Raw genomic sequence first — 22,817 nt, forward strand, 5'->3', positions numbered from 1 at the left:
GCCGCGGAGCTCCGCGCCCCTCTGTGCCCCTGCCCCGTGCGGGGCCAGCGTTGAATTTCTTGCCATAAATAGTACTTGTGGTGCTGCCCCCCCCCCCCCCCCCCCCGCTGCTGGCCCCCCCCGGCCCCGCTGGGGCCCTGCTGTCAGCTTTGTTTATTGCCTTTGCTTAATTGCCGCGCTCGGGAGCCGACGCAGCAGCACGGCGCGCGCCCTCCTGGGCGCCACGGGCTTGGCCCCCCCAACCCCGCTCTGCACAAACCTGGAGGGGGCCTTGGGGGGGGGGATTAACCCCTATCCCCCCCCAAATAAATCCTTCTCCTTCTGTGGGGTGCAGTGATGAGTGTTGGCCGGGCAGGGGGATGAGCATCTTGGGGCCGCCGTGCAAAATGGAGGGGACACGGATGGGGAGGGGGCTCGTCGTGTCGCCCCCCTCCCCCCCCCGGCCACATCCTGCACCATGTGCCATGATTAGATCCCCCCCCTGCCCGGTTATGGGGATGGGATTTTTGTGAATAGGTCCCGTTGGGTGCCCTAAGAGCGGGACGAAACACCCCCAAACGCCGGGGACGACACGGAGCGGCTGAGCCCTGCGGGAGCGCCTGGCCCCATCCTGCGCCGCCTGCGGCACCCCCATGGCATCCCTGCCGGATTGGTGCTGCTCCCAGCCCGGGCTCCTCCAGGCACGCACCCCTGCCAGGGAGCTAATTACGGGGCTAATTAAGCTGCGGGGCCTGGCAGGAGGAGGCTGCGTTGGCACAGCCCGGCGCCCTCCTGCAGCGCAACGCTCGACGTTGGCCATCGGCCACCCCGTCCCTGCCGCTGGGACCCACCGGGGGGGCTCAGCCCCAGCCCCGGCCCCCTGCACACCAGGGCTGGGGACCAAAAACCCTTCTCCTTCATCCGGCCCAGCTCTCTCTCGAGGCCCAACGCTTCCCGGGGGTTAATTAACTTTGTGGAGCCAGGGAAGCGCCGCGGAAAGCCTGGGCGTGGAGGGGTTGCGATTCCCAGCTGTCGGAGCACAGCTCGGTGCCCTCGTCCCCGGCGCTGCGAGCGGAGCAGCCCCTCGGAGAATGCCTCCTGCGGGGGGGTGCGAGGGGAAGGACCATTTTTTGGAGACACAGACACCCCCCGCCCCCCCCCAGCAGCTGTGCGCGGAGGAGAAGCCGCCTGCCTGGCACAGCAGCACGTCCCCAAAGAGCCCACAAAACCATTGGGGTCCCAGCCCTGGCGTGTGTCTGTGTCCTCCCCCCATAAAAAAAAAAAAAAAAAAACATTGTAATGGTGCCAGGGTGGCAGGAACAGGGACGTGGGGGCAGCATATGGGGGCAGGCTGGGTGTCAGGGGGGACATGGAGCTGTGGGCAGCGGCTCGGGGTGCCCGTGGTAATGGGGTGATCCCACCCGTGGCCCTGCAACCCCCCCCTCGGCTCGCCCAGCCTGGCCAGGAAGGGGCCCCCCCACCCGGTACAAGCGCCCCAGGAGAGCGAGGGGCAATTAAATCTCCATCAGCTCCTTGGGGGAATTCATCAGCGGGGCTGTGCCCTCAGCAGGGCTCCGTTCGATATCGCAATTAACGGGCTGCATGATGGAGAGGAGCTCGCGAAGGCGGTTCACGCGGAGGGGATGGGCCCACCACGACCCCAAGCACCTTCCTTTTGGGGTGCCGGGAGCTTTTGGGGTCCGTGCCCCCTGCCCACCCCATGTCCCAGCTCCCGCTCGGCCGGCACGCAGCCCCCCCCCATGCAGGGCGGCGAAGCGCCGGAGCCGTATCTGCCCCCCCCGTTTCTCGGCGGAGCCACGGGGTGATTAATGAAGCCATTCATCTCGTTAGGGTAAGCAATCTGTCCGCGCCGACACAAGCCAGGGTGCAGCCACCGGGCAGGAGCGCTGCCGCCCTCGGCCACGGCGTCGGCATCCAGTGCCAGCACCCCACGTTCCTCCCCGGGGGGGGAGCACCAGGCAGGTATTTGCCCCCTTTTCTGTTCCCCCCCCCCCCCCCCCCGGCTTCCTTTGTAGGGCTGGGGATTCATCGGTGACTGGGCAACACAAATCCAGCAATTTTGGAGAGGCACCACCGCGCTCTGCCCCCATTTACCCGACCTCCCCCCCCCGAGAGCGGCAGCACCCAGCACCCTTCCCTGCACGGTGCTGGGCGGGCAGCAGGGGCTGGTTGGGGTTACTGGGACCACCCCACCATTGCCCCATCCTGCCCAAATTTGCAGCCTCCTCCTGCCCCACGGGGACGTTTACGGAGCACCGCAATCCCGTCCTGGCCGCCCTTCCTCTCTGGAAGGGGACGAGGGGACGAGGACAACCACCTGGACGCAGCAGGACCCAGGTGCTGCGGGGCCTCCTGGCACCCCCTCTCGCTGCGGGGGGGCTCTCAGGGCCTGCACCCCCCTCCCTTGGCCCCTGGGACCCCGCTACGCTGGGAGAGCAGTGCCAGCACCAGCGAGCACTGCGACGCGGGCACTGCTCCCTGCCGGGCTCCTCTGCCAGCGAGGGGAAACTGAGGCACCCCCGGGCCCTGGGTTTGCAGCGGGGCTGGGTCCTGCCCCACGTCCAGCTGACAACGGGGCTGGGGTCCCGCGTGCAAGGACGGGGAGAGCGTCCCCATTGTCCCCACGCCTCTCGTGCACAGCTCATGTGGCCGTTCGCTTCTGGCGCAAGGATGTCGCCCGGCACCGCCAGCAGCCGGGGGCAGGCAGGAGACATTTGGTCCTGGCCCCCGGTGCTGCGCTGGTGGTGGGTGTACCCTGGCCAGGCTGAGCGAGCACCCATGGGTGCTGGCTCCCAGGAGCTCCCCGAGCCCCGGGCGGGGAGCTGGGGGGATCTGCTCCCCGTGCCACAAGGCCGGCAGCCTCCGCCAATATCCTCCCAGTGGGGCCGAGAAACCTGTAGCAAATTAATTATTTTCTAGCCGAATTTTCAGCCCAGCTTTTTTTTCGGTAAAGGCCACGAGTAAATCACCCCCCGAGCTGCCGGCAGCTTGCCGGGCTCGTGGTCACGGCAGCGGGTGGCGGAGCTCCAAGCCCAGCTCCCGCTCCGTGCCGGCACCTGCCCCTCGACCGGGAACGCAGCCACCTGGGGACGCGAGGGAAATGGTCTCAATTAATTTGTAAGTGGATTAGTCAGGGCGCATTAGCCCCCGCGTGAACGATCGCCTTGGGGATGCGAGTGGACAGCGGCCGACCTCCGCTCCCCGAGCCAGGGAAGGCGAAACGGAATTAGGGCCGCGGGGCCGCCGAGCCCTTGCCACCTCTCCAGCTCACACTGGGTGCCGTTGGCACGCTTGTGCCCCCCCAGCGGCCCTACAACAGCTCCTGGAGGGATGGCAAGGCTGGGAGCCACCAGCCCGGGAGCCGTGGGGGCTGCCGGTGGGGTGGGAGCAAGGGGGGGCACCGGGCATTTTTGGAGAGCTGCACGCGAAGGGGGTACAGTCGCGGCGCTGGCCAGGTTTGGGTCGTGTTTGGTGGGGCTGGAGCCCGGGGGGAGCAGCAGGGGCTGGGGGTGGGCGCAGAGGAGGGAAAACCATTGGGAATCTCGCTGCTGCCTGCAGCACGGGGCTGGGAGGGTGACACCGAGCCGGGGGGGACAAGGTGGCACGCAGCAGGGCCCCAGGGGCACCTCGGGGACATCTCCCCCCCTCCAGGACCCTCCGGCACCGCCGCGAGCACAAGCATTGTGCCGAGCATCCCCTCCCCGCCATGCCACACACACTGCCGGCCAGGAACAACACGGCCCTTTGCACCAGGCTGGCTGTCATTGCACTGGGACACGTGCGTCCCCCCCCCCCCCCCAGCAGCTCCAGGAACAGCCGAGACCCCCCCCCCTGGAGCCCCCCGGCCAAGCCTCGCTGCCGGCTGCCAACTAACCCCCAGCGCCCGCGCCGCCCTTCCCAAGCATCCGCGGAGCAATCTGGCGGCGTTAAAAATATCCAGTGATTCAGGCAGCTCGCCCGTCCCCCCCCCCGCCTTGCCTCGAGGCTGCCGAGCCCCCCGGCCATGCTCCCCCCGGGGCTGCCCCCCGCCGCCCCCCCGGGTGAGGTTAAATATAGCCCCAGCGCCGGGTGCCGGCAGCACGGAGCTCCCACCGAGCTGCTGCATGGCGCGGGCAGCCTGGGGCACCACGAGCCCTCCCCAGCCCTGTTTTAGGATCCTCCGGGGCCGGATCCTTGCCCTGCCCCACAGTCTGCATCGACAGGGCATGGGGCAAAAATGGGGCAAGGTTCTGCCCAGGCGCACAGGCAGCGAAAGGAGGAGGGATGGAGGGATGGAGGGACAGATGGAGGGAGGGAGGGGTGGAGGGACGGAGGGACAGATGGGGAGGAGGGAGGAACGGAGGGACAGAAGGGTGGAGGGGACGGAGGGAGGGATGGAGGGATGGGGATGGAAGGACAGCTGGAGGGAGGAACGGAGGGACAGAAGGGTGAAGGGATGGAGGGAGAGGAGAAGGAGCCGGGAGGATGGATGGAGAGAGGGGGAGGGATGGACAGAGGGAGGGTCAGAAGGAGTCGGAAGGATGGATGGAGAGAGGGGGGAAGGATGGACAGAAAGAGGGAGGGGAGGAGGGAGGGAGGGTCAGAAGGGTGGAAGGATGGGTGCATGAAAGCGTGGAGAGATGGACAGAGGTTTGGGGGGATGGGTGGAAGAAGGGGTGGAGGGATGGAGGGACGGATGCATGGAGGGATGGAGGGATGGACGGACGCAGGCTGGGAGGGACAAAAGGAGGGAGGGAGGCAGGGAGAGAGGGAGGGATAGAGGCTAGGAGGGACAGAAGGAGGGAGAGAGGGATGGAGAGGGGGTGGAGGGATGGAGGGAAGGTCGGAGGGATGGGGGAATGTATTCATGGAGGGCTGGAGGGACAGGATGGAGGGATAGAGAGGGGCAGAGGGACAGAGGGAGGGAGGGACGGATGGAAGGACAGCCAGAGGGAGGGAGGGACGGAAGGAAGGAAGAAGAGATGGAAGGAGAGGGCGTGGAGGGATGGAGGGAGGGTTGGAAGGACAGAGGAATGGACGCATGGAGGGGCAGATGGAGGGAGGGATGGAGGGAGGGGAGCTCTGCCCAGCCCCGGCTGGCAAGTCGTCCATCTGTCCATCCGTCCATCCCTCTGTCCATCCCTCTGTCTGTCCATCCACCCACCCACCCACCCGTCCGCCCAGCCGTGCCTGCAGTCGTGGCTGAGAGCAGTGCTTTCGGTCACAAATTACATTGGTTTAATCCAATCAGGCAGCAACAACCTGCAACCCGAGGTAGCCCCTAATTACCTCATCCTTTATATCGGGCTAATGAGTGTAAACGGGAAGGAAACACTTCTGGGATATCTCTTATATCCCAGATGTTATTTTGCCCGGGGTCCTGGTGCAGCAGATAGATGAGGAGCTCGGCACCGTTGGCAGGTGCTCAAGAGCACGGAGCCGGCCCCGGCCGTCGGCACCGCTGGGCTGGGACCTGGGGCTGGCACTTCCCTGGGGCTTGTACCCACACCCTGTGGGATTAGCCAGTCCCTACACGGCCCACAGCCCTGCTCCACCAGCACCACGCTGGGATTTAGTGCGGATGGAGGAGTAAAAGGGCCGTGGTGAGCCCCTCTGCCCCTGATCCGGGCTCGCTTGAGCCCGCTGCGCCTAACCAGCGCCTTACCCACCGCCAAGCAGGCACAAAGAGCTGGCTAACTGCACCAGCGTGAGCCGTTTGCTTCTCCTTAAATAGCACTTTAAGAGGCATTTCAGGTGCTCTTGCTCTATTAGCGAGTCCCGGCTGACGAGGCCGCAATATAATCACCGTTCAGTGGTGCGGGGCGCACGGTGGGCAGCCAGGCCCGTGGCCACAGCAGCGCACACAGGGAGGGGGCACGGGGGGGGGGCGCTGCACAGGGCACAGGGAGGCTTGCACAGGCAGTGTGCACGGGGCTGTGTTTTGCACAGGTGGCCCGCATGGGGTGGTTGGCACAGGGTGGGTTGTGCAAGGGGCGCGCATGGAGCAGTGCGCACGGGGTGGTTTGCACAGGGTAGTTTGCACAAACGGTGTGCATGGGTCCCTTTGCACCCCAGTTTCCATTTATTTTTTTTGTGACAGATTCAGCTGGAATGGCTCTCCCTGGGGAGCACACGGGGGTGGCGGTGCGCGCACAGCGGGGTGCTCCCCAGCCATCCCCGTGCGCCCCGCATCGTGGCCGGCCCGGCCACGGCCGCATCCCTCCACCCACAGTGGGCCAGCGACAGCCCCGCTGATAAAAAGGGGCTGGAGTCAAGGCCGCTTCCTGTTGATGTACCATTGTCAGGCAGGACAAACGGCCCGGGGACCGCGGCCGTCGTCCTCCTCAAGGATTTCCCGTCACCCAGAACATCGCGGCCTTCTTGGAACAACAGCCCCGCAGGGCTGGCAAAAATACTCGCGGCTAATTAGCTGCTGATAAGAGCGGGGCTGGAAAAGGGCTCGGGATTTCTCCCGCAGCAGCAGCAGCAGCAGCAGCAGCTCGGCCAGGGAAGGGAAGGGAAGGAAGTTGTTACTCGGGCGGTAAACAAATTGCGAGGAGCAGATAAATGGCTTGTCAGAGCCCCGCTCCGCGAGAGCCGCGGTGCCGCGCGCCGGCAAAGCCCCGAATCACCCCGGACCCGACGCATTTGCTAAGGAAAGCGCTTGGCCACGTCTCCCCTGGATAAAACAGGAGCCTGAGGTCACCGACGCGCCCCGCGCAGCCCCACGTCTCCTGCCCCATACCCACTCCTGGGGGCAGCCGGGGCAGGGTTTGTTCCCGGCATAACCGGGGTGAGCACAAGAACCACGGCTGGAAGCGAAAGGACGGCCCCATGGAAGGAGTCACCCACGCACTGCGGCACCGCAGTGACACCCCGGCGTCCCCAGGAAGGGACTTGACCCCTGCCCTTGTGTTCCCAGCACGGCGAGGAGCTGCCGGCCCCGCAAGGCTGCCGCAGCAATAAATAAAGTGCCGGAGGATGGGGGAAAGGGGAGCGGGGCCGGCTGTGGGGCGAGGCGGTGGAGCTGTGCGCCCGACGTGTGCCGGGGACACATCCAGCCCTGGTGCTGCTGGCCCTGCCACTGCCCCCTCCGGCTCTCAGCACCCGGGGGATGATGCAGCTCACAACTCAGAGCAGCCCAAAGGGATGGGGAAACCCGTCCCTGTGCCAGCAGAGGTGCCTGGAGGGGATGTTCCTATGGGCTGGGGTGCAGCCGGGTCCATCCTGCAAACCCAGAGCTTGGGCAGAAAACGGACCTGGCTGAGCATCCGCATCCACCCAGCCACCTCATCCATGCAAGAGGTGGCTGCCTGGGCAGAGGGAGAGCGAAACCAGTCCCTAAAATCCTCCCGCACCTCGTACCGCGGGTGACGCCGGCCCCGCACGCCCTCCCCACATCACCCCGCAGCGAACACGAGCTCCATCCCCAAGCACGGAGCCCTCTCCGCCCCGTTAGTAGCAGCAGCCCCTGCACCCAGACGCCTTGTCCCTGGGGGACGCGGACACCCGCACGCCCCGCGCTCACACCCGCCAGTGCCAGCCCTTTGCACGGCGGCAGAGCCGGGCATGGTGCCGGCGCCGCATCCCCAGGACGCGGCGTTCCTGGAAGGCTCTCCCTGGCACCCGGTGCCCTTCCTGTCCCCGCCAGCAGCCTGCGCCTCCCGGGCTGCCACCGAGCAGCTTTCCTAGACACCTGCTGGTGGCTGGGCTCGCCGAGAGGTCACCGTGGCAAGGATCTGCTGGCCACCCGCGTTGCCAACCAGGAGCAGGGCTTTTGGCCAGGAGGGTGCCCAGCGGGGAGGGCATTGGGACAGACCCCAAAAGGACCCCTCGGTGCTGTGCATGGAGCCCCCGGCCTGATGCAGCCCGTGGGCACACGGTCCTGGAGAGGGACCTGGGGGGGGTGCTTTGGGCAGTGGCATGGGAAAGGGGGGGGGGAAACGTTCGCACGTCCCCACTCGGCACTAATGGGATCTGCACGGTGATTAGGGAGCTCATTTACCAGCCTCTGATTGAACTGGGAAAATTTAATTGCTGGCCATCTGCAGCCGGGGAGGAATTCGATTTGGGGCAGCTCTCCAGGCAGTACCTGCATGGGCTGGGGGGGGCCCGGGGCTGTGCCAGCACTGCCCGGCTCCGTTGGGACCAGGCACAGAGCAGCTTCGCTGCTTGCAATAACACCATCCTCAGGACATTGCTCTGAGTGCATGGAAAAGCTGCTCCTGGCTCCCAAATAATCTTTTATTTTCCATATATTGAGGGGTTTGGGTTACGGGGTCCAGCCCCGGGGTTGTCTGGCCCCATGAACGGCAGGAGTTGCATTACTTGGGGGGGAAGCTGAGGCGCAACCCAAAGTCACACGTTAAATCCAGGCCAGGGCCGGGACCAGAGCACGCAGCCAAAAACCCACAGATCTGCCCCAGAAAAGCAGCCGAGCCCTGCCTGGCTCCCTCCCTGCGCCCAGCTGGCTGGAGGAAGAGGATGGGTGAAGCAGGCACGGGGAGACACGAAGGGAAGGCGAGGGAGAGAAGTCGCAGGAGGGACCCCGGCCACCCTACGGCGAGCTGGTGCTCAATGGGTCAGCGCCTGCCTGGGCAGTGTCACAGCCCCCTGCCCCAAATCTGCCCCCCTGCCCCAAATCTGCCCCCCTGCCCCAGATCTGGCCCCCTCCATCCACGTGGGCTGGGACACGGAGCTCCCTGGCAGGGCTCATTTTGGGGTGCAATCGCCCACCCTGAGCACCTGTGGGCGCAGGGGATGCTCACACGCCCGATGCTGGCCACACAGCTCCCCTTTTAGTTTTGGGGCTCACCCCAGAGGTGGCTGCGTGGGGCTGGGGGGGCTTTGCTAAGCAAGGAGGGGGCTAAAGGAGCAGCACAGGATTTTGGGGGGGATTCTCTCTTGAGGCTCAGGAGATAAGGGAGCAGGGAGCAGGAGATAAGGGCTGAGGGCCCCCCAGCCTGCGCAGTGCGTGGGTGGAAGCGGGATGCGCCTACGAGGAGCCGAAAACCGAAGCGAAAATCCCCCTCCGGCTACAGCACAGCTGCCAGGGAGGATTTTCTTCTGGGGCTGGCAGCATCCTGGGCTGGGAGCAGCCTCACATCACGGCCGTCCCTGCTCCTGCACGGGGGACACGGGGTGTCAGGAGGCAGCCCCGCTCCCCCCAAACCCGTCATCTCCCCACCCGTCCTCCTAGGGACAGGCCACCAGCACCGTGGGGCAGCCAGGCTGGGGATGCAACCGGCTCAGACCCAGCCCTGAGAGGAGGCTGCTGGTATCCCCAGCTCCGGAATGTGTTTTGGGGATGCTCAGGTGAAACCTGGATCCAGCCCTGCTGAGCCCCCCGGGGTCGGCCTCGCTGCGTCCCCGCTGCGGGCAGGGCCCCGTGCCATCGCCTCCGTGCCAAATATCTCATCTCAGCTCGAAAGGGCCGAGGTCTGGGGGCACGGAGCAGACGCTGTGCCCAGGAGGACGATGCTGGCGCTGTGCTGCCGGCTCCAGCATGAGAAATTCCTCCCCTCCAGCAAACACCAAAGGTCAAAGTCACCCGGCACCGCTGCCCCAAAGCCTCCTTGTCCCCGTGCGCCCGGGGCAGGCGCAGCTCCGGCCAGGCTCTGGGCTCCCCCCGCAGCCCCTGGGGACAGCCCGGGGCTGGGCACCACAGCAGGGCCATCCCCAAAACCCACCCGGAGGTGCCCAAGGACCCTGACTGTGGGCACAGCAGGACAAGGAGCTCACAGGATGTCCCCGGGGAGGCTCCAGGAGGAGAACCGAGACCCACGGGTTGGCGCAGGAGCTGACGAGGGGGTGGCTGTGACATCCCTGGGGACTTCACCCCGCGGCACACACCTCACCCCACGGACACGGGAGATTTTGGGGGATCGACAGTGCCAAAACCCACAGCCCCCATGGACATGGGAAATGCCAAAACCCACAGCCCCAAAACGAGCAGCACCAGGACAGGCACCGAGGTGGCACAGACTGATCCTGCACACGCGGAACAAGCATTTAATGGTGGGGACCCCCTGGACAAGGACGGCCGGGGGGTGCCCAGCCCCGGTCTGGGGGTCCCGCTCTGCCCCCGGGCCAGCAGGGTGGGGGCCGTGAGCAGGGCAGGGGAGGGGAGGAAGCCGTCCCCCGTCGCACGTCATGGAAAGAAGCGCCCCTGCATTGTGCGGCGCGGCCGCCGCGGCCCTTTCCTCCCCTTTATTACCCTGCTGATGTGTTTGTGTCAGCGGGAGGAAACGGCGGCCGCGCCGAGACAAACGGCTGCACACACGCATGTCCCCGCGCTGTCCCCCGCCCCACAAGCCCGGCCTGCCCCCACCTGCACCCCCCGTGGGGAAACTGAGGCAGGAGAGGGGTGCGCCCTGAGGATCGATGCGTCCCCAGGGTGGGACGGGGTGCCCGGGGGGGGGCGCGGGGACACGGCTGCCCCCTGCCCTGTAGCTGCGCCGTGCCCCCCCCAGCCCAGCGCGGGTGCAGCAGCAGTGGGTCAGCACGGCCCCCCCCCCCCAGCCCCCCCGGCTGGCTTCCTGCTCGGCCAGGCTGCGAACACGTATCAATTAGGCTCTGATTCATGGGCCAGTCAGCGGGTAATTGCATTGGGGCCGCTGGCTGGGAGAGGAGGCAGGGAGAGGAGGCAGCGGTGGAGACGCAGACAGCTCGCTGGAGTGGCCTCACCCCGCTGCGGGGTGCTCGGGGCCGGGGGGGACACCAAGCCAAAAGCCCCAAGGGCCAACTCAGCCCCACAGCTGCGGGCTCGGGGCCGCTGGTCCCAAAGCAGGCGGTGCCACCGGCCTGGCACTGCTGGTGACCACGGTGATCCCAGGAGGGACGCGGCGTCCCCGCGCAGGGCAGCACAGCGGTGTCCTCCCCTCGCTACGCACCTCTCCGTGGCCCCGCTCTGGTCCCTTCACCCCGTGCTGCCGCAGCATCGCCCACCGGAGAGGCAGCTCTGCCCGTCCCGTGTCCCCCGTCCCCGAAACACTGAGACGGATGTGCCACAGGCTGCCCGAGGCACATTGCTGGGGCAGGGCGGGTTGGGTCCTGGGCTCTGGGACCACCACGGACCCCACACCACATCCCCTCACCCCGAGCACTACCACGGGGAGGAATCGCCCATCCTGCCCCTGCTGGGTGACAGCTCCGACGTCCCCAGGCTCAAAACCCCCGCAGCAAACCGTGCCGGCCCAGCCCGCCGTGCCGACCCCGGTCCCTCTCCGCCGGCCGCAGCGCAGCCCAGTGCTGCTGGCCTCTCTCTCCTAGTTCCTTTCTCTCTGTCAGCAGCTTTTGGCTGCTTCCCGCGGCGCATTTTGTTTCCTGCCCCTCTTCTCGCAGGGCAAAGCCCGCTGCTCCCTTCCTCGCCCCGGCAGCGGCCGAGCTGCGCTGCGGGCAGGGGGACACCGAGCCCACGGCTGCGGCGCTCGCACCCAAACCATGGTGCTGGGCACTGAGGTCAGGAAACCCAGCCCTGGGCACACGAGGGGGCTCAGGGCTAGAGCAAAGCCCCCCGAGCTGCCCCAAATCTGGGTGCGTTTGAAGCACAGAGCACCCAGCGCGTTCCCATCCTCCTCAGCCGGGGCGCATCCTTCCCCCCAAAAACCTGCGTGAGGGAGGAGAGGAATTGGGGCACGGCGCTGCTGGGGGGGCCTGATGGTGCCCCCCCTGCTCCATCCTGGCACAGCCACCCCGGTGTCAGCCCCACGGTGGGCACGATGCCGGGCACCGGCCGGGCACCGGGCACCAGCGGGGAGCCGGCTCCTGCCTGGGGGTGGGCGCAGAGCCGGGGACCCCAACCCACCCCCCAGCCGCTCCAAAACGCATCAGACCCCAAACCGGCCCCGCAAACGCACGGGATGCCCCACACCCCCTGCCCCCCCAAACCCATCCCCGAGCCCAGCGACCCCCGGGACTCCCCCAAATTCGTCCCCACACCCCCTCCCACAGCCCCGGAGCCCCCATTCCGGGGGTGTTGGGGGGGGGTATAGGGGGCGGCCGGGCAGAGCCCCCAGGTCCCGGCCTTACAGCGTCCCGGAGGGTGCCCATGGCGCGGCCCCGGCGGCGGCGGCGGCTCCCGGTGCGGCTGCGGGAGGGCGCTGCGGGCCCGCCGGGACCGGGACCGGGGCCGGGGCAGGGGCAGGGGCCGGGGCCGGGGCCGCCCCCCCCCCCAGGGCCAGCCCATTTCCTCCGGGCCGGCAGGATCCGCACCTCCCCGCAGGAAAGGCAGCGCCGGGGGGGGGCGGGGGGGGGGCGCGGAGCCCGGCGCGTCCCCGAGCCCCCGGGGGGCACCGCTGCCCCTGTCCCTGCCGGGGGTGCGCTCCCCCCCCCCCCCCCCCGTGCACCCAGGATGGGGGGGTCCCCGCTGCTCCCCCGGCCGGTCCCGGAGCTCCGTGCCTCAGTTTCCCCACCGGGCACGACCTCCCCAGCGTGTCCCCCCCCCCCCCCCCGCCCCGGTTCGGGACCCCAGCAGCTGCCGGGGGCGCACAGACCCCGCCGGGGGTTTGGGGGGGAAGCCCCCGGCCCGGCCGGGAGGTGCCGTGCGGGATGCTCAGCCCTGACACGGGGGGGTCCCGGCCCCCCGCAGCGTCCCGACCCCGCTTTTCCAGCAGGACCCGCGGCTCCACCGCCCCCCCCCAATAGATCTTCGTGTCCCCCCCCCCAGTCCCTTCCCACCCTTAAAACCGGGCACCCCCCGGGACCGGGCGGGGAGCGGGCTCAGCAAAGCCCCCCCATCCCAACCGGGTCGGGGTGGGGGTGGGGGGGCACGGGAATGGGGGTCCCGAGTGGGAGAGGGTTGGAGGGGGGACACGGGGAGGGGGGTGCGCACGGGAAGGGGGGGGTCCCGAATGGGAGGGGAGGGGAAGGGGGACACGGGGAAGGGGGTCCCAAATGGGAGGGGAGGGGAGACTGGGATGGGGGGCGCGGCTGGGAGGGGAGTGGGGGGGACCCAAGGGGACACCGCGGGGGGGGGGGGAAGGGGGGGCAAAAGGGGGAGGTGGGGGGGGCTGTCCCCATCCCTACCTGTAGCGCCTCGGAGCCGGGCACGGCGTCCTCCACCTTCAGGAAGACCTGCTGGCCCCGTCTGAAAAATTGAAGGAGGGCGGTGAGGAGATGCTGCAGCACCAGCACCATGCCGCCTCCCGGCCCGGTTCGGAGCGGCACGGCACGGCTCGGCACGGCTCGGCTCGGCACGGCCCCGCTGCGCTCCCCGCCCCCGGGCAGGGGGGGTGCGGGCCCTGCGCTCCCCGCCCCGCTCCGCCCTGCGCTCCGCTCCGCTCCGCACCTGCTGCGGGGACCGCGGGGACCGGGAGGGGGGGATTAAGGGGAGGGGGGGGGGACACGGGGCACTGCCCCCACCCGGCGGTGGGGGACCCCAAGGGGGGGTGGGCTGCGAGCGGTGCTCCTGCTGCGGGGTGAGCCCCGGTGGGTCCGGGCACTTGGAGAGGGGCTGGGGGGGGGGGCGCGTCCCCACCCCCCTTCATGTCACCCCCACCTTGGGCTGGGGGAAGCCCCCGTCCCTGGGGGATTTTGGGGATGCCGCCTTTAAAAGCCCCATATTGGATGAGCCACCCCCCCACAAGACAGGGGGCACACACCTCCTGGAAACGACCCCCCCGTAGGGGTGCGGGGGCTGCTCACCCCCAGCCTCCTGCTGCCCCAGCAGGGAGGTGTGTGCCCCCCCCGTGCTCTTGGTGGGAATTTCCCCCTCCCCAACTGAATTCCCAGCCAGAAGCCCCCTCCCCTTCTTGGCAGGGATGAGCCCCCCCCCACCCCCCCCGGCCCCTGGAGCTGGGTGGCGGCGCTGCTCGGTGCCAGCCCCGAATCGTGCTGCTGCGGGACCCTGCCCGAGCCCAGCTGCCCTCCTTCCCCGGAGCCTCCCCTGGGGAAAGCAGGGGGAGAGGGCAAAGAAAGAGGAGAAACCCCCCCATCCTCCTCCAGAGCAATGGGGGGGGGGGGGGGGGAGCAATGCCACCCCACCACAGGGGTTTTGGGGTGCCACATGCCCGATCCATGTGGATACCGGGGGCAGCACACGCGGAGGAGCAGCAGGGTGCTCCTGCGCCCCGGCATCCCGCAGGGACCCGTACAACAAAGGGAGAAGGAGAGGGGTCTGCAGGCGGGGAAAGCACCGCGCTGGGGCCGCATCCTGCCCGCTTCCCGGGGCAGAGGCCAGCCCCGCCGAGCGAGGGGAGGCCCCCCCAAAAGCCTTCCCTCAGCCCAGCCGGGGTTTCCTCGCCACCCAGATCAGATAAATCGGAGCTGAGCTGGCCTAAGCCACCCGTAACAGTTCCTTAAGTGCTGCTCGGGCTCTTAGCCTCTGGCAGAGGCTGCTCCGAGCGGCTGCCAGCGTTATCTCGAGCCTTTATCGAGGGGCAGGCTCAGGTGGGGAGCGCACGTGGCGGCGCGGGTTCCTCCACGGCGTGCCCCGTCCCCGTCTGCGCCCCTCGAGGGGCACCGGGGGGCCGCAGCCTGGCCTCGGGCCCCCTCCTCATCCTCCTCTGGCGAAGGGGCTGCGGGGTGGCGCTGCCTTTCCCAGCTCCCCAACAAAGACAGGAGCTCCGCGGGGCTGCGTTCCATGCCCAGCCCCAACCACCCCCTCAGCCCACCCCAGGCGTCACCGGCATGGACCCCAACCCAAATGGCAGTGGCATCCAGAGCCCCCCTGGGTGTTTTCCCGACTCATCCCCCCTTTGCTGCTACATCACTGGGGCTCTCTCCGGGCTCTCCCCTACTCACTTCATGCCCCCAGCACACCCTACAGAGGAATTCCCGTTCCCCTCTGTGTTTCCTGCACCAAAAGCAGAGCCCAGGCGGGTGGGCACGGGGTGTCCGCGCAGCCCCGGGGCCGAGGGCTGAGCCATGGCTGCAGCTCTGACTTCCGGGATGTTTTGGCTGCAGGGCCCCAACAGCCCCCAAATCACCATTCCTCGTGAGCCCTTCCCCTCTGCAGGGACACTGCTCCAGCTCCAGCTGCTGCCAACGCGAGGTGGCAGCCCCCTGTGTCCCCTGTGTGCTGCGCCCTGCACCCTGCACCCCACAAATTGCATCCTGCACCCCACATGATGCCTCCTGCACCCCACAGATTGCATCCTGCACCCCACACAATGTGTCCTGCACCCCACGCGGTGCGTTCTGCACCCCACGAGCTGCATCCTGGGCTGCACACCCCGCACCCTGCTCCCTTCATGGTGCACCCTGACCCTGCAGAGCATGTGGCACCCTGCACCCTGCATGCTGCACCCTCCAACCTGCACCCCATTCCCTGTCCCCATTCCCTGCTCCCCATTCCCTGCCCCCTATTCCCTGCCCCCATGCCCAGCTCCCCATTCCCTGTCCCCATTCCCAGCTCCCCATTCCCAGGTCCCCATTCCCTGTCCCCATTCCCTGCTCCCCATTCCCTGTCCCCATTCCCAGCTCCCCATTCCCAGCTCCCCATTCCCAGCTCCCCATTCCCTGTCCCCATTCCCTGCTCCCCATTCCCTGTCCCCATTCCCTGCCCCCTATTCCCTGCCCCCCATGCCCAGCTCCCCATTCCCTGTCCCCCATTCCCAGCTCCCCATTCCCTGTCCCCATTCCCTGCTCCCCATTCCCTGTCCCCATTCCCAGCTCCCCATTCCCAGCTCCCCATTCCCTGTCCCCATTCCCTGCTCCCCATTCCCTGTCCCCATTCCCTGCCCCCCATGCCCAGCTCCCCATTCCCTGTCCCCCATTCCCTGCCCCCCATTCCCTGCCCCCCATTCCCTGCTCCTCGCACCCCGCAGCCCCCGGGCGGTGCCGGGCGGGGGGGGGCTCGGGGGGGCCCGGCGGAGCCGCAGGGCCATCTAGTGGCCAGAGCCACCCGGGCCAGCCCGAAGGACGCCCCCGCCGGCCCCGGGGCGCGCAGGGGGCGAAGCGGCCGGGCAGGGACCCTCCTGGCCCGGGGGGGGACGGGGACGAGAGCTCCCGGCTCTGCCCGCAGGTCCTCGGCCCTTGGCGATGTCTGGCAGCACCCTGGGACCGAGGGGGTGCCACAGCCCTGGCTGCAGGGAGGTGGGTGCCTCACCGGGGGATGGCACGTGGGGAAGGCACGTCGCCTGGGGACGGCACGTGGGGATGATATGGCATGATATATTACCTGATATGGCACGTGGGGATGGGCACCTCAGCTGGGGATGGTACGTGGGGATGGCACCTCAAGTGACATGGCACATGGTGATGGTACCTCACCTGGGGATGGCTCATGGGGATGGCACCTCACCAGGTAATGGCACACAGAGGTGGGCACATCACCCAGTGATGGGACACAGAGATGAAACCCTACACGGTGATGGCACATGGTGATGCGCACCCCACCTGGTATGGCACATAGTGATGGCACACCACCCAGTGATGGCACATGGCGATGGCACCTCACCCAGGGGTGGCACACAGAGATGGGCACCTCACCCGGTGATGGGACACAGACATGAAACCCTACACGGTGATGGCACGTGGTGATGGGCACCCCACCTGGAATGGCACATAGTGATGGCGCACCACCCAGTGATGGCTCACGGTGATGGCACCTCACCCAGGGGTGACACACGATGATGGCACACCACCCAGTGATGGCAGACGGTGACAGCACCTTGCCTGGTGACTGCATGTGGTGATGGCACCCTACATGGTGACGGCACATGGTGATGGCACCTCACCTGGTATGGCACATGGTGATGGCACCCTACACGGTGGCAGGACACGAAGATGGCACCTCTCCCGGTGATGGCTCACGGTGATGGCACACCACCCAGTGATGGCACACAGTGACAGGCACCTCACCCTGAGCAACGACATCTCTCTGGGCTCTGCTCCTCGCCCCCTCGGGGACACCAGGAGCTTTTTCCTCTCTCTAGGGCCTTGGCCTCCCGTCAAAGCCCCGTGGGCAGCAGGCTGCCTCGCCCCCGCGCCCCACTGCCCACCCCACGCCCCGTTGGTGCCCTTAGATCTGCTCAAATCCCCGCTGTGGATTTTTGGTCTCAGTTTTTTGTGTTTTTTTTTCTCCTCCCACTGCCGGCAGATGAAAAGGAGAGAGGGCGAGAGGTCAGACGCTTGCGAGCTCCTCAGCCCTCCCAGCCTCCAGAGGAACCCTTTGGGGAGGCTTTTCCTCCCCTCCAGCCTCAGTTTCCCCACCTCGCCCCGCAGCCAGGAGCCTCCGAGCCCCAGTGCCGGAGGCTGTGGGCTCGATCCCCGCGGCTCGCAGCCCGCAGCGAGGGTGTGTTTCTATGGCAATGGGGATAAGTGCCGCCGAGATGCGGGCTCATGCTTGGAGACAGATGCTGCAAACAGCTCTGGAGCCGCAGACGTGGCTGCCAACTGCCCCGGAGCCTGGGGGCGAGCACCCCTGTGCCGGGCAGGATGGGACCCCCATCCTCACCTCGTCCCCAAGGGCTGCTGCTGGAGGAAATGTCCCAGCCGAGAGGGTCCTTGGAGGGGATGCAGCATCCACCTGGCCAGGGGGTTTTGCACCTGGGGCCGTGCCCTGTCCCCGCTGTCACAGCCCTCTGCATGAGCAGGATCGACCTGAGCCCCCTGCAGCAGCGCTCGGCTGCGGGCATTTGGGCTGGAAAGCGGCGCTTCCCATCACCAGGCTGTGCACATCCACGTGCAAGGGGTGGAAAAACACCTCACAACCAGCCCCGGGGCTGAAATCCCCGCTCACCCTGCTGGGCAAAGGGGCGGTGGGATGCTGAGCTGCTGGCTTAGCGCTGGGACCCCTGGGGCTGGGGGAAAGGACAGAGCCGGGGCCGGGGGCTGCTCCCGGTGAGTCACCCCAGGGCTGTGCTATAATTAGCGATCCCAGCAAGACGAGGCGCGGGGAGATTCGTCAGCTGCTGGCCTTAATGAAGCAGGCAGCAGCAGGGCACCAGCGCAGCCGCGGCGTGGCACCCCGGCGGGGCTGAGGGAGGCGGCGGGGGGGGGGGGGGGGTGCGAGGGCTATTTCCAGCCGGAGCCGTGCAGCACCAAATTGCCAGCTTCAAGCACCGGGGAGGCTGGGGCTGGGTGCCCACCCCACTCAGTTCTGCCCCACAGCCAGCACCTCACCGTGGGGCAGCCGATGTGCCCCACACCGTGCCCAGGCCACCTCGGGACCCTCAGCACCCCCAGGTCCCCACGGCACAGCCCCGCGGTCCCCAGCTTCGGGGACACCACGCTGCGGGGACCGAACATCCTCTCAGCCCACGGGTTCTGCTCAGCCTGGATGGATCCTGCCCGCTCAGATTCGGGTCCTGTGCTCCGTGCACGCAGCAGATGTCCCGTGGGGCCGGCAGACGGGGGCCCAATTGTCCCCGGGGAAGAGCCGGGTGCACGGCAGGGGCCGTGCCAAGCGAGGCACGCGGTCGCTCGCGCGGGACGTGGGCCTGGCACAGCTGCCCTGGGGACAGAGGGGCCATTGCTGGGGCCACACAAGGGCGCAGTGTGGGCTGGCCCCGTCCCCCCCCCGTCCGCCCCACAGCATGGGGAGCAGGGCCGCGGGACCGCAGGTGTGCGCGGGCTGCTTGCAGAGAAGCAGCGCCTTAATGCCACAGAGCGCCCGCTCGTTAATGACCCCGTGCAATTAGCAGCAGCTCGCTGGTTTACACAGCCTCGCGGAGGGAGATGTCAGACGGGGATGTGGCAGCGCCGTGCCCCTGCCCCAGTGGGCTCTGGGGAGTAAATCTAAGCGGAGAGCTTCCCGGCCGTGGTCGGCGCATTTCGGTGTGTTTTTCCCTGCTCCCAGCCCGGGCTCGATCAATCGGTCGGCCCCGCGTCTTCAGGGACTCGGCAGGGCTGGAAACCCGCCAGGCATCGACAGGCAGCTCCAGCCAGAGGGTATTTAATTGCCTGGGAGGGAGCAAAGTTCGCTGGGCTAGGAAACGTTAACCCTTACGTGGCACCAAGGCGCTGCTCCAACCCGGGAGAAATCCCCCCGGGGCTCGGGACCCGCGGCCGGGCGCTTCCCTCGGAGAGCGCTGGCAGCAAGGCGTCGAAGCCGAGTGATTTGTGAGGGCTAAGAAGCAACGCCGAGCCCAGGGAGCAGCCCTACAACGTGTTTCACCCCACACCCAGCCCCTTTTGCGGGTCGCATTTAGGCAGAACCTCCCCCAGGGCTGCGCCCCCAGCTGCTACTGGGCGAACTGGGGGGCACTGGGTGCCACACTGCCATGCACAAAGCCAGGGCAGGGGGAGAGTGGCTGGCACCAGCTGTGCTGGTGGGGCTGCACATCGTGGTGGATCAGCACAGCCTCATTAACCCGGCAGTGGTGCTGAGCCTCAGCACAGCCTCATTAACCCAGGGACATGCACGCAGCAGGCACCGAGGCACAGCCAGGCACAGGGACAGGGGTGGCCCCGAGGGGCAAGCGGTGCCCTCGGGGAGGCAGGAGGGGGTGCAGCAACGGTGCAAGCATCAGGACGCCCTCCTTGCATCCCTCAGGTGTGTGGCAGGGGACGATGGAGACCCCAGCCCTGCCACCCCTCCCCAGCGGCGCATCCCCTGCTCGGGGTTTTGGCACGGCCACAAATCAAAGCCGCATTCACTGCTCGCAGAGGAAGGAGGCGATGTTCCTCTTCCTCAGCCTGTGTTGATAAATGTGCCTGGCAGCCTGGCAGCAGCCGCCCCGGCGTGCCCTGCCCTGCTTTTTGGGGTCGGGAAGGACAGGTTCGGCCTTGCCGCGTGGCTGCGGGCTGCCCGCAGGGAGCGCGTGTGCAGGTGTGAGGAAGACCTGCAGCAGGGCTGGGAGGAAGAGCGGGGCAGGAACCCAGTGCCAGGGCTGTGCTGGGAGCTGCTCCTGCAGCCCCCCTCCCGGTCTGTGTGTTGTGTGTGTGTGTGTGTGCACAAGCAGGCGTGCAGAGCTGTGAGCCTGCGTGTGCGCGGGTTGTGTGTTACCTGTGGGCTTGCACGTCTGTGTGTGCGCACATCGGGGGGCATGCACGGGGGGGGGGGGCCTGCGTGTGGAGTGTGTTTGCACGCATGGAGGTGTGCACGTGTACATGCATGGGGTGTACACGGGGACGCACGGGTGTGTGGCTGCACGTGGGGGTGCACGGACGGTGCTGTGCGTGCGGGGGGTGCACATGGATGCGTTAGCAGAGCTGTCCGTGCGTGCAGAGCGTGCATGCACAGGGGCGTGGGTGGGTGGGTGGGTGTGGTTTGCACGCGGGGAGTGTGTACGTGCACAGGGGGTGGGCGTGCGCGCTTGGGGGGGGGGCACGTGCACACTGATGTGTGGGGGTGGGCGTGCACGGGGGGGGGGGAATGTATGTGTGTGGGAGGGTGAGGGGGTGAATATTTGTGTGCACTGGGTCTGTGTCTGTGCGCGCACCCTGCGCAGCCTCGTATTTGCCCCCCATGCACCCCTGCACCTCTTGCAACCCTGTGCCTGCACCCGTGCCGCCCCGTGGCAGCTCAGCACCGCGCTGAGCCCCTGCGTCTGCCCGCACCGGGCTCCCTCATCACCAGCAGGGTCTGGGGGCAGCTGCCTCACCCCGAGCAATGAGACGGGACCCCGGGCTCACCCCATCCCTACCCCACCGGGCACAAACCCAGCGCCAGGAGGGGACGTCCCGGTGCCCCGCTCCATGGCAGAGCTGGCGGCAGGAGCTGCCGTGCCCCCAAAACGCTGGTGGCACGTCCAGGGGGCGCAGGCACGGGCTTGTTGTCCCCGTTGCTGCCGTTACTGCTATCTCCGTGCTCTTAGCTGGAAAAGGAAGGGCCCGGCGATGAATAAGTGATGAAGCTCTGCCAGGATCTCTATGGAGACCGCTGGGAGCCGGCGGCGCGGGCAGCGGGGGGACGCTGCGGCCCCCCCAGCCCCAAAGCGCCATGGTGCTTGGCGTGTTTCCCCCCCCCGCGCACGGCACCTGCAAGCCAGGGGCTGTTGGAGGGGGCTTGGCTGGGAGCTGGGCCCTTGCTGTGTCCCGAGGGGCCCTTGGGGAAGGTCTGGGTGCAGCAGGGTGTGTTTGCTGCACCGAGGGCTCAGCAGCGAGCACCCAGCAGTGGCGCTGAGCCCCGGGGCCCCGTGGGTGCCAGCCAGCCCCGGCCATGGCTGCTGCCAGCTTCCTGAGCCTGCTCTGCAAAGGGTTTTGCACCCCGAGGCTCGGCCCTGCTGTCACACGCAGCCCACGTTGTGTCCTGCACGCAGGGACCGGGGCACGCTCCTGCTGCAGGCTCGGAGGGACGAGGGACAGGTGACATCCGCAGGGACAGCGAGGGACAGATCGTGCCCAGAGGGACAGTGTGCATCTGGAGGAACGTGCATCTGGGGAGGGACACGCTGGGGGACAGCAGGCATCCCGAGGGACAGGGGGTGCCTGGAGGGACAATGTGTGTCCTGGTGGGCGCTGCACATCTGGGGACAGCGGGTGCCTTAAGGTGCAGCATGTCCCAAGGGACGGGACGCGTCCAGTGGGACAGCGCATGTCTGAAGGGACAGCGCGTGTCTCAGGGGAGAGCTGGACGTGTCCAGAGGGACAGCATGTGTTTTGGGGACAGCGTGTGCCTGCAGAGAGCGCGGATCGGGAGAGACAGCGTGTGCCTCAAGGGACAGCACGTGTCCGGGGGACAGCAGGCGCTCGGGGGACGGCACGTGCCTGGGAGACTGCGTGTGTCCGGAGGGACAGCGTGTGTCCAGGGGACAGTGTGCATGCAGGGACAGTGTGCATGCAGGGACAGCGTGCATGCAGGGGACAGCGTGCATGCAGGGACAGTGTGCGTCCAGCATTCATCCAGGGACAGCGTGCATCCAGGGGACAGCCTGCACCCAAGGGGACAGCTTGTGCCTGGGGGACAGCATGTGCCTGGAGGACAGCTTGCGTCCAGAGGGCCAGCCCTGTCCCTGCCACTTCCCTCCAGAGCTCCCACTGTGACAGCAAGGCGGGTGACAAGCCCCCGGCACCCCCCCTGTGGACGCGGCGATGGCACTGGCTCTGCCGCGCCACCCTGTCCTCACCGCTCAGCGCACCCGAGCCCCCACGCAGGGACACGGCGTGTCCCCACGCTGTCACCCCACAGACGTGCAGACCCTGGTGCTTCTGGACATCTCCAGCCCAGCCTCGGCCATGGCTTGGCCTCACCTCCACGGCCACAGCCCCGCTTTTGGGACATCCCCATCCCTCGGGGGCTGCAGGGATGGGGGGCACCGGCGGGCAGCCTCGCAGCACCGCAGGCTTTGTACCATTTTGCCTTACTGGGGACTTTTTCCCCCCCTTTTATCGCTGTAAATTTATCTTCTGCTACATTACAGGCGAAGAACAAATGAAGCACCCGAGCCGGGCGGGCAGTGCTCGTCCAGAGGTACTTACGCAAATCGTTAGCGCGTTAATGACTGCGCCAGCAGCCGCTGCAGGTGGCCGGGCAGCAATAAGGAAGACCCCGGGCGCGCGGAGGACGTTCATTTAGTGCCGGATTAAATAAAAGAGTAATAGGCAACATCCGCGGGCAGCGGGACGAGTCGTGCCTCGCTCACCTCCGTGCTGGCCGGGCTGCGGCTGCAAGAGGGGATTTCTGCCACCCAGCACCATCCAGCCCCTCGCGGGGCCGGGGGTGGCCCCCAAGTGACAGCGGAGCTGAGGTCTCGCTGCTGGCACCAGGTGAGCTCACATGCACAGCCGTGGGACTTGGGGGGGGGCTCAAGGCAGACCTGATCTGCAAATCCCCTGAGTATGGGGTGCCCTGAGCATGACCTGGGGGGTGCTTGAAGCTCCAAACTGGGAGTGCTCTGAGCCTGACCCAGGGATGCTCCAAGCTCCAACCTTGGGGTGCTCTGAGCCCAACCCAGGGGTGCTCTGAGACTGACCCAGGGATGTTCTGAGCCTGACCCAGGGATGTTCTGAGC

The 22,817-nt window shown here is 67.5% G+C and overlaps 1 protein-coding gene across 3 annotated transcripts in view; it reads right to left on the bottom strand.

The window, feature by feature from the left end:
• Positions 1 to 22,817, bottom strand: part of PDE2A (phosphodiesterase 2A) — a 54,887-nt gene that overhangs the window by 19,108 nt on the left and 12,962 nt on the right. For 2 of the 3 annotated variants that reach the window (XR_013953641.1, XM_080599838.1), the window contains exon 2: positions 13,006 to 13,066. Coding sequence is in view for 2 of the 3 variants with exons in the window: in XM_080599838.1 (XP_080455964.1) it covers positions 13,006 to 13,066 (61 nt within the window). In the remaining variant the exon portion in view is untranslated. Of the gene's footprint in view, positions 1 to 12,009; positions 12,118 to 13,005; positions 13,067 to 22,817 lie in introns of those variants that run through there. The other variant, XM_080599839.1, reaches the window with a different exon arrangement.

Source organism: Anser brachyrhynchus (assembly GCF_964034855.1).
Source record: "Anser brachyrhynchus genome assembly, chromosome: 1".
NCBI lineage: Eukaryota > Metazoa > Chordata > Aves > Anseriformes > Anatidae > Anser > Anser brachyrhynchus.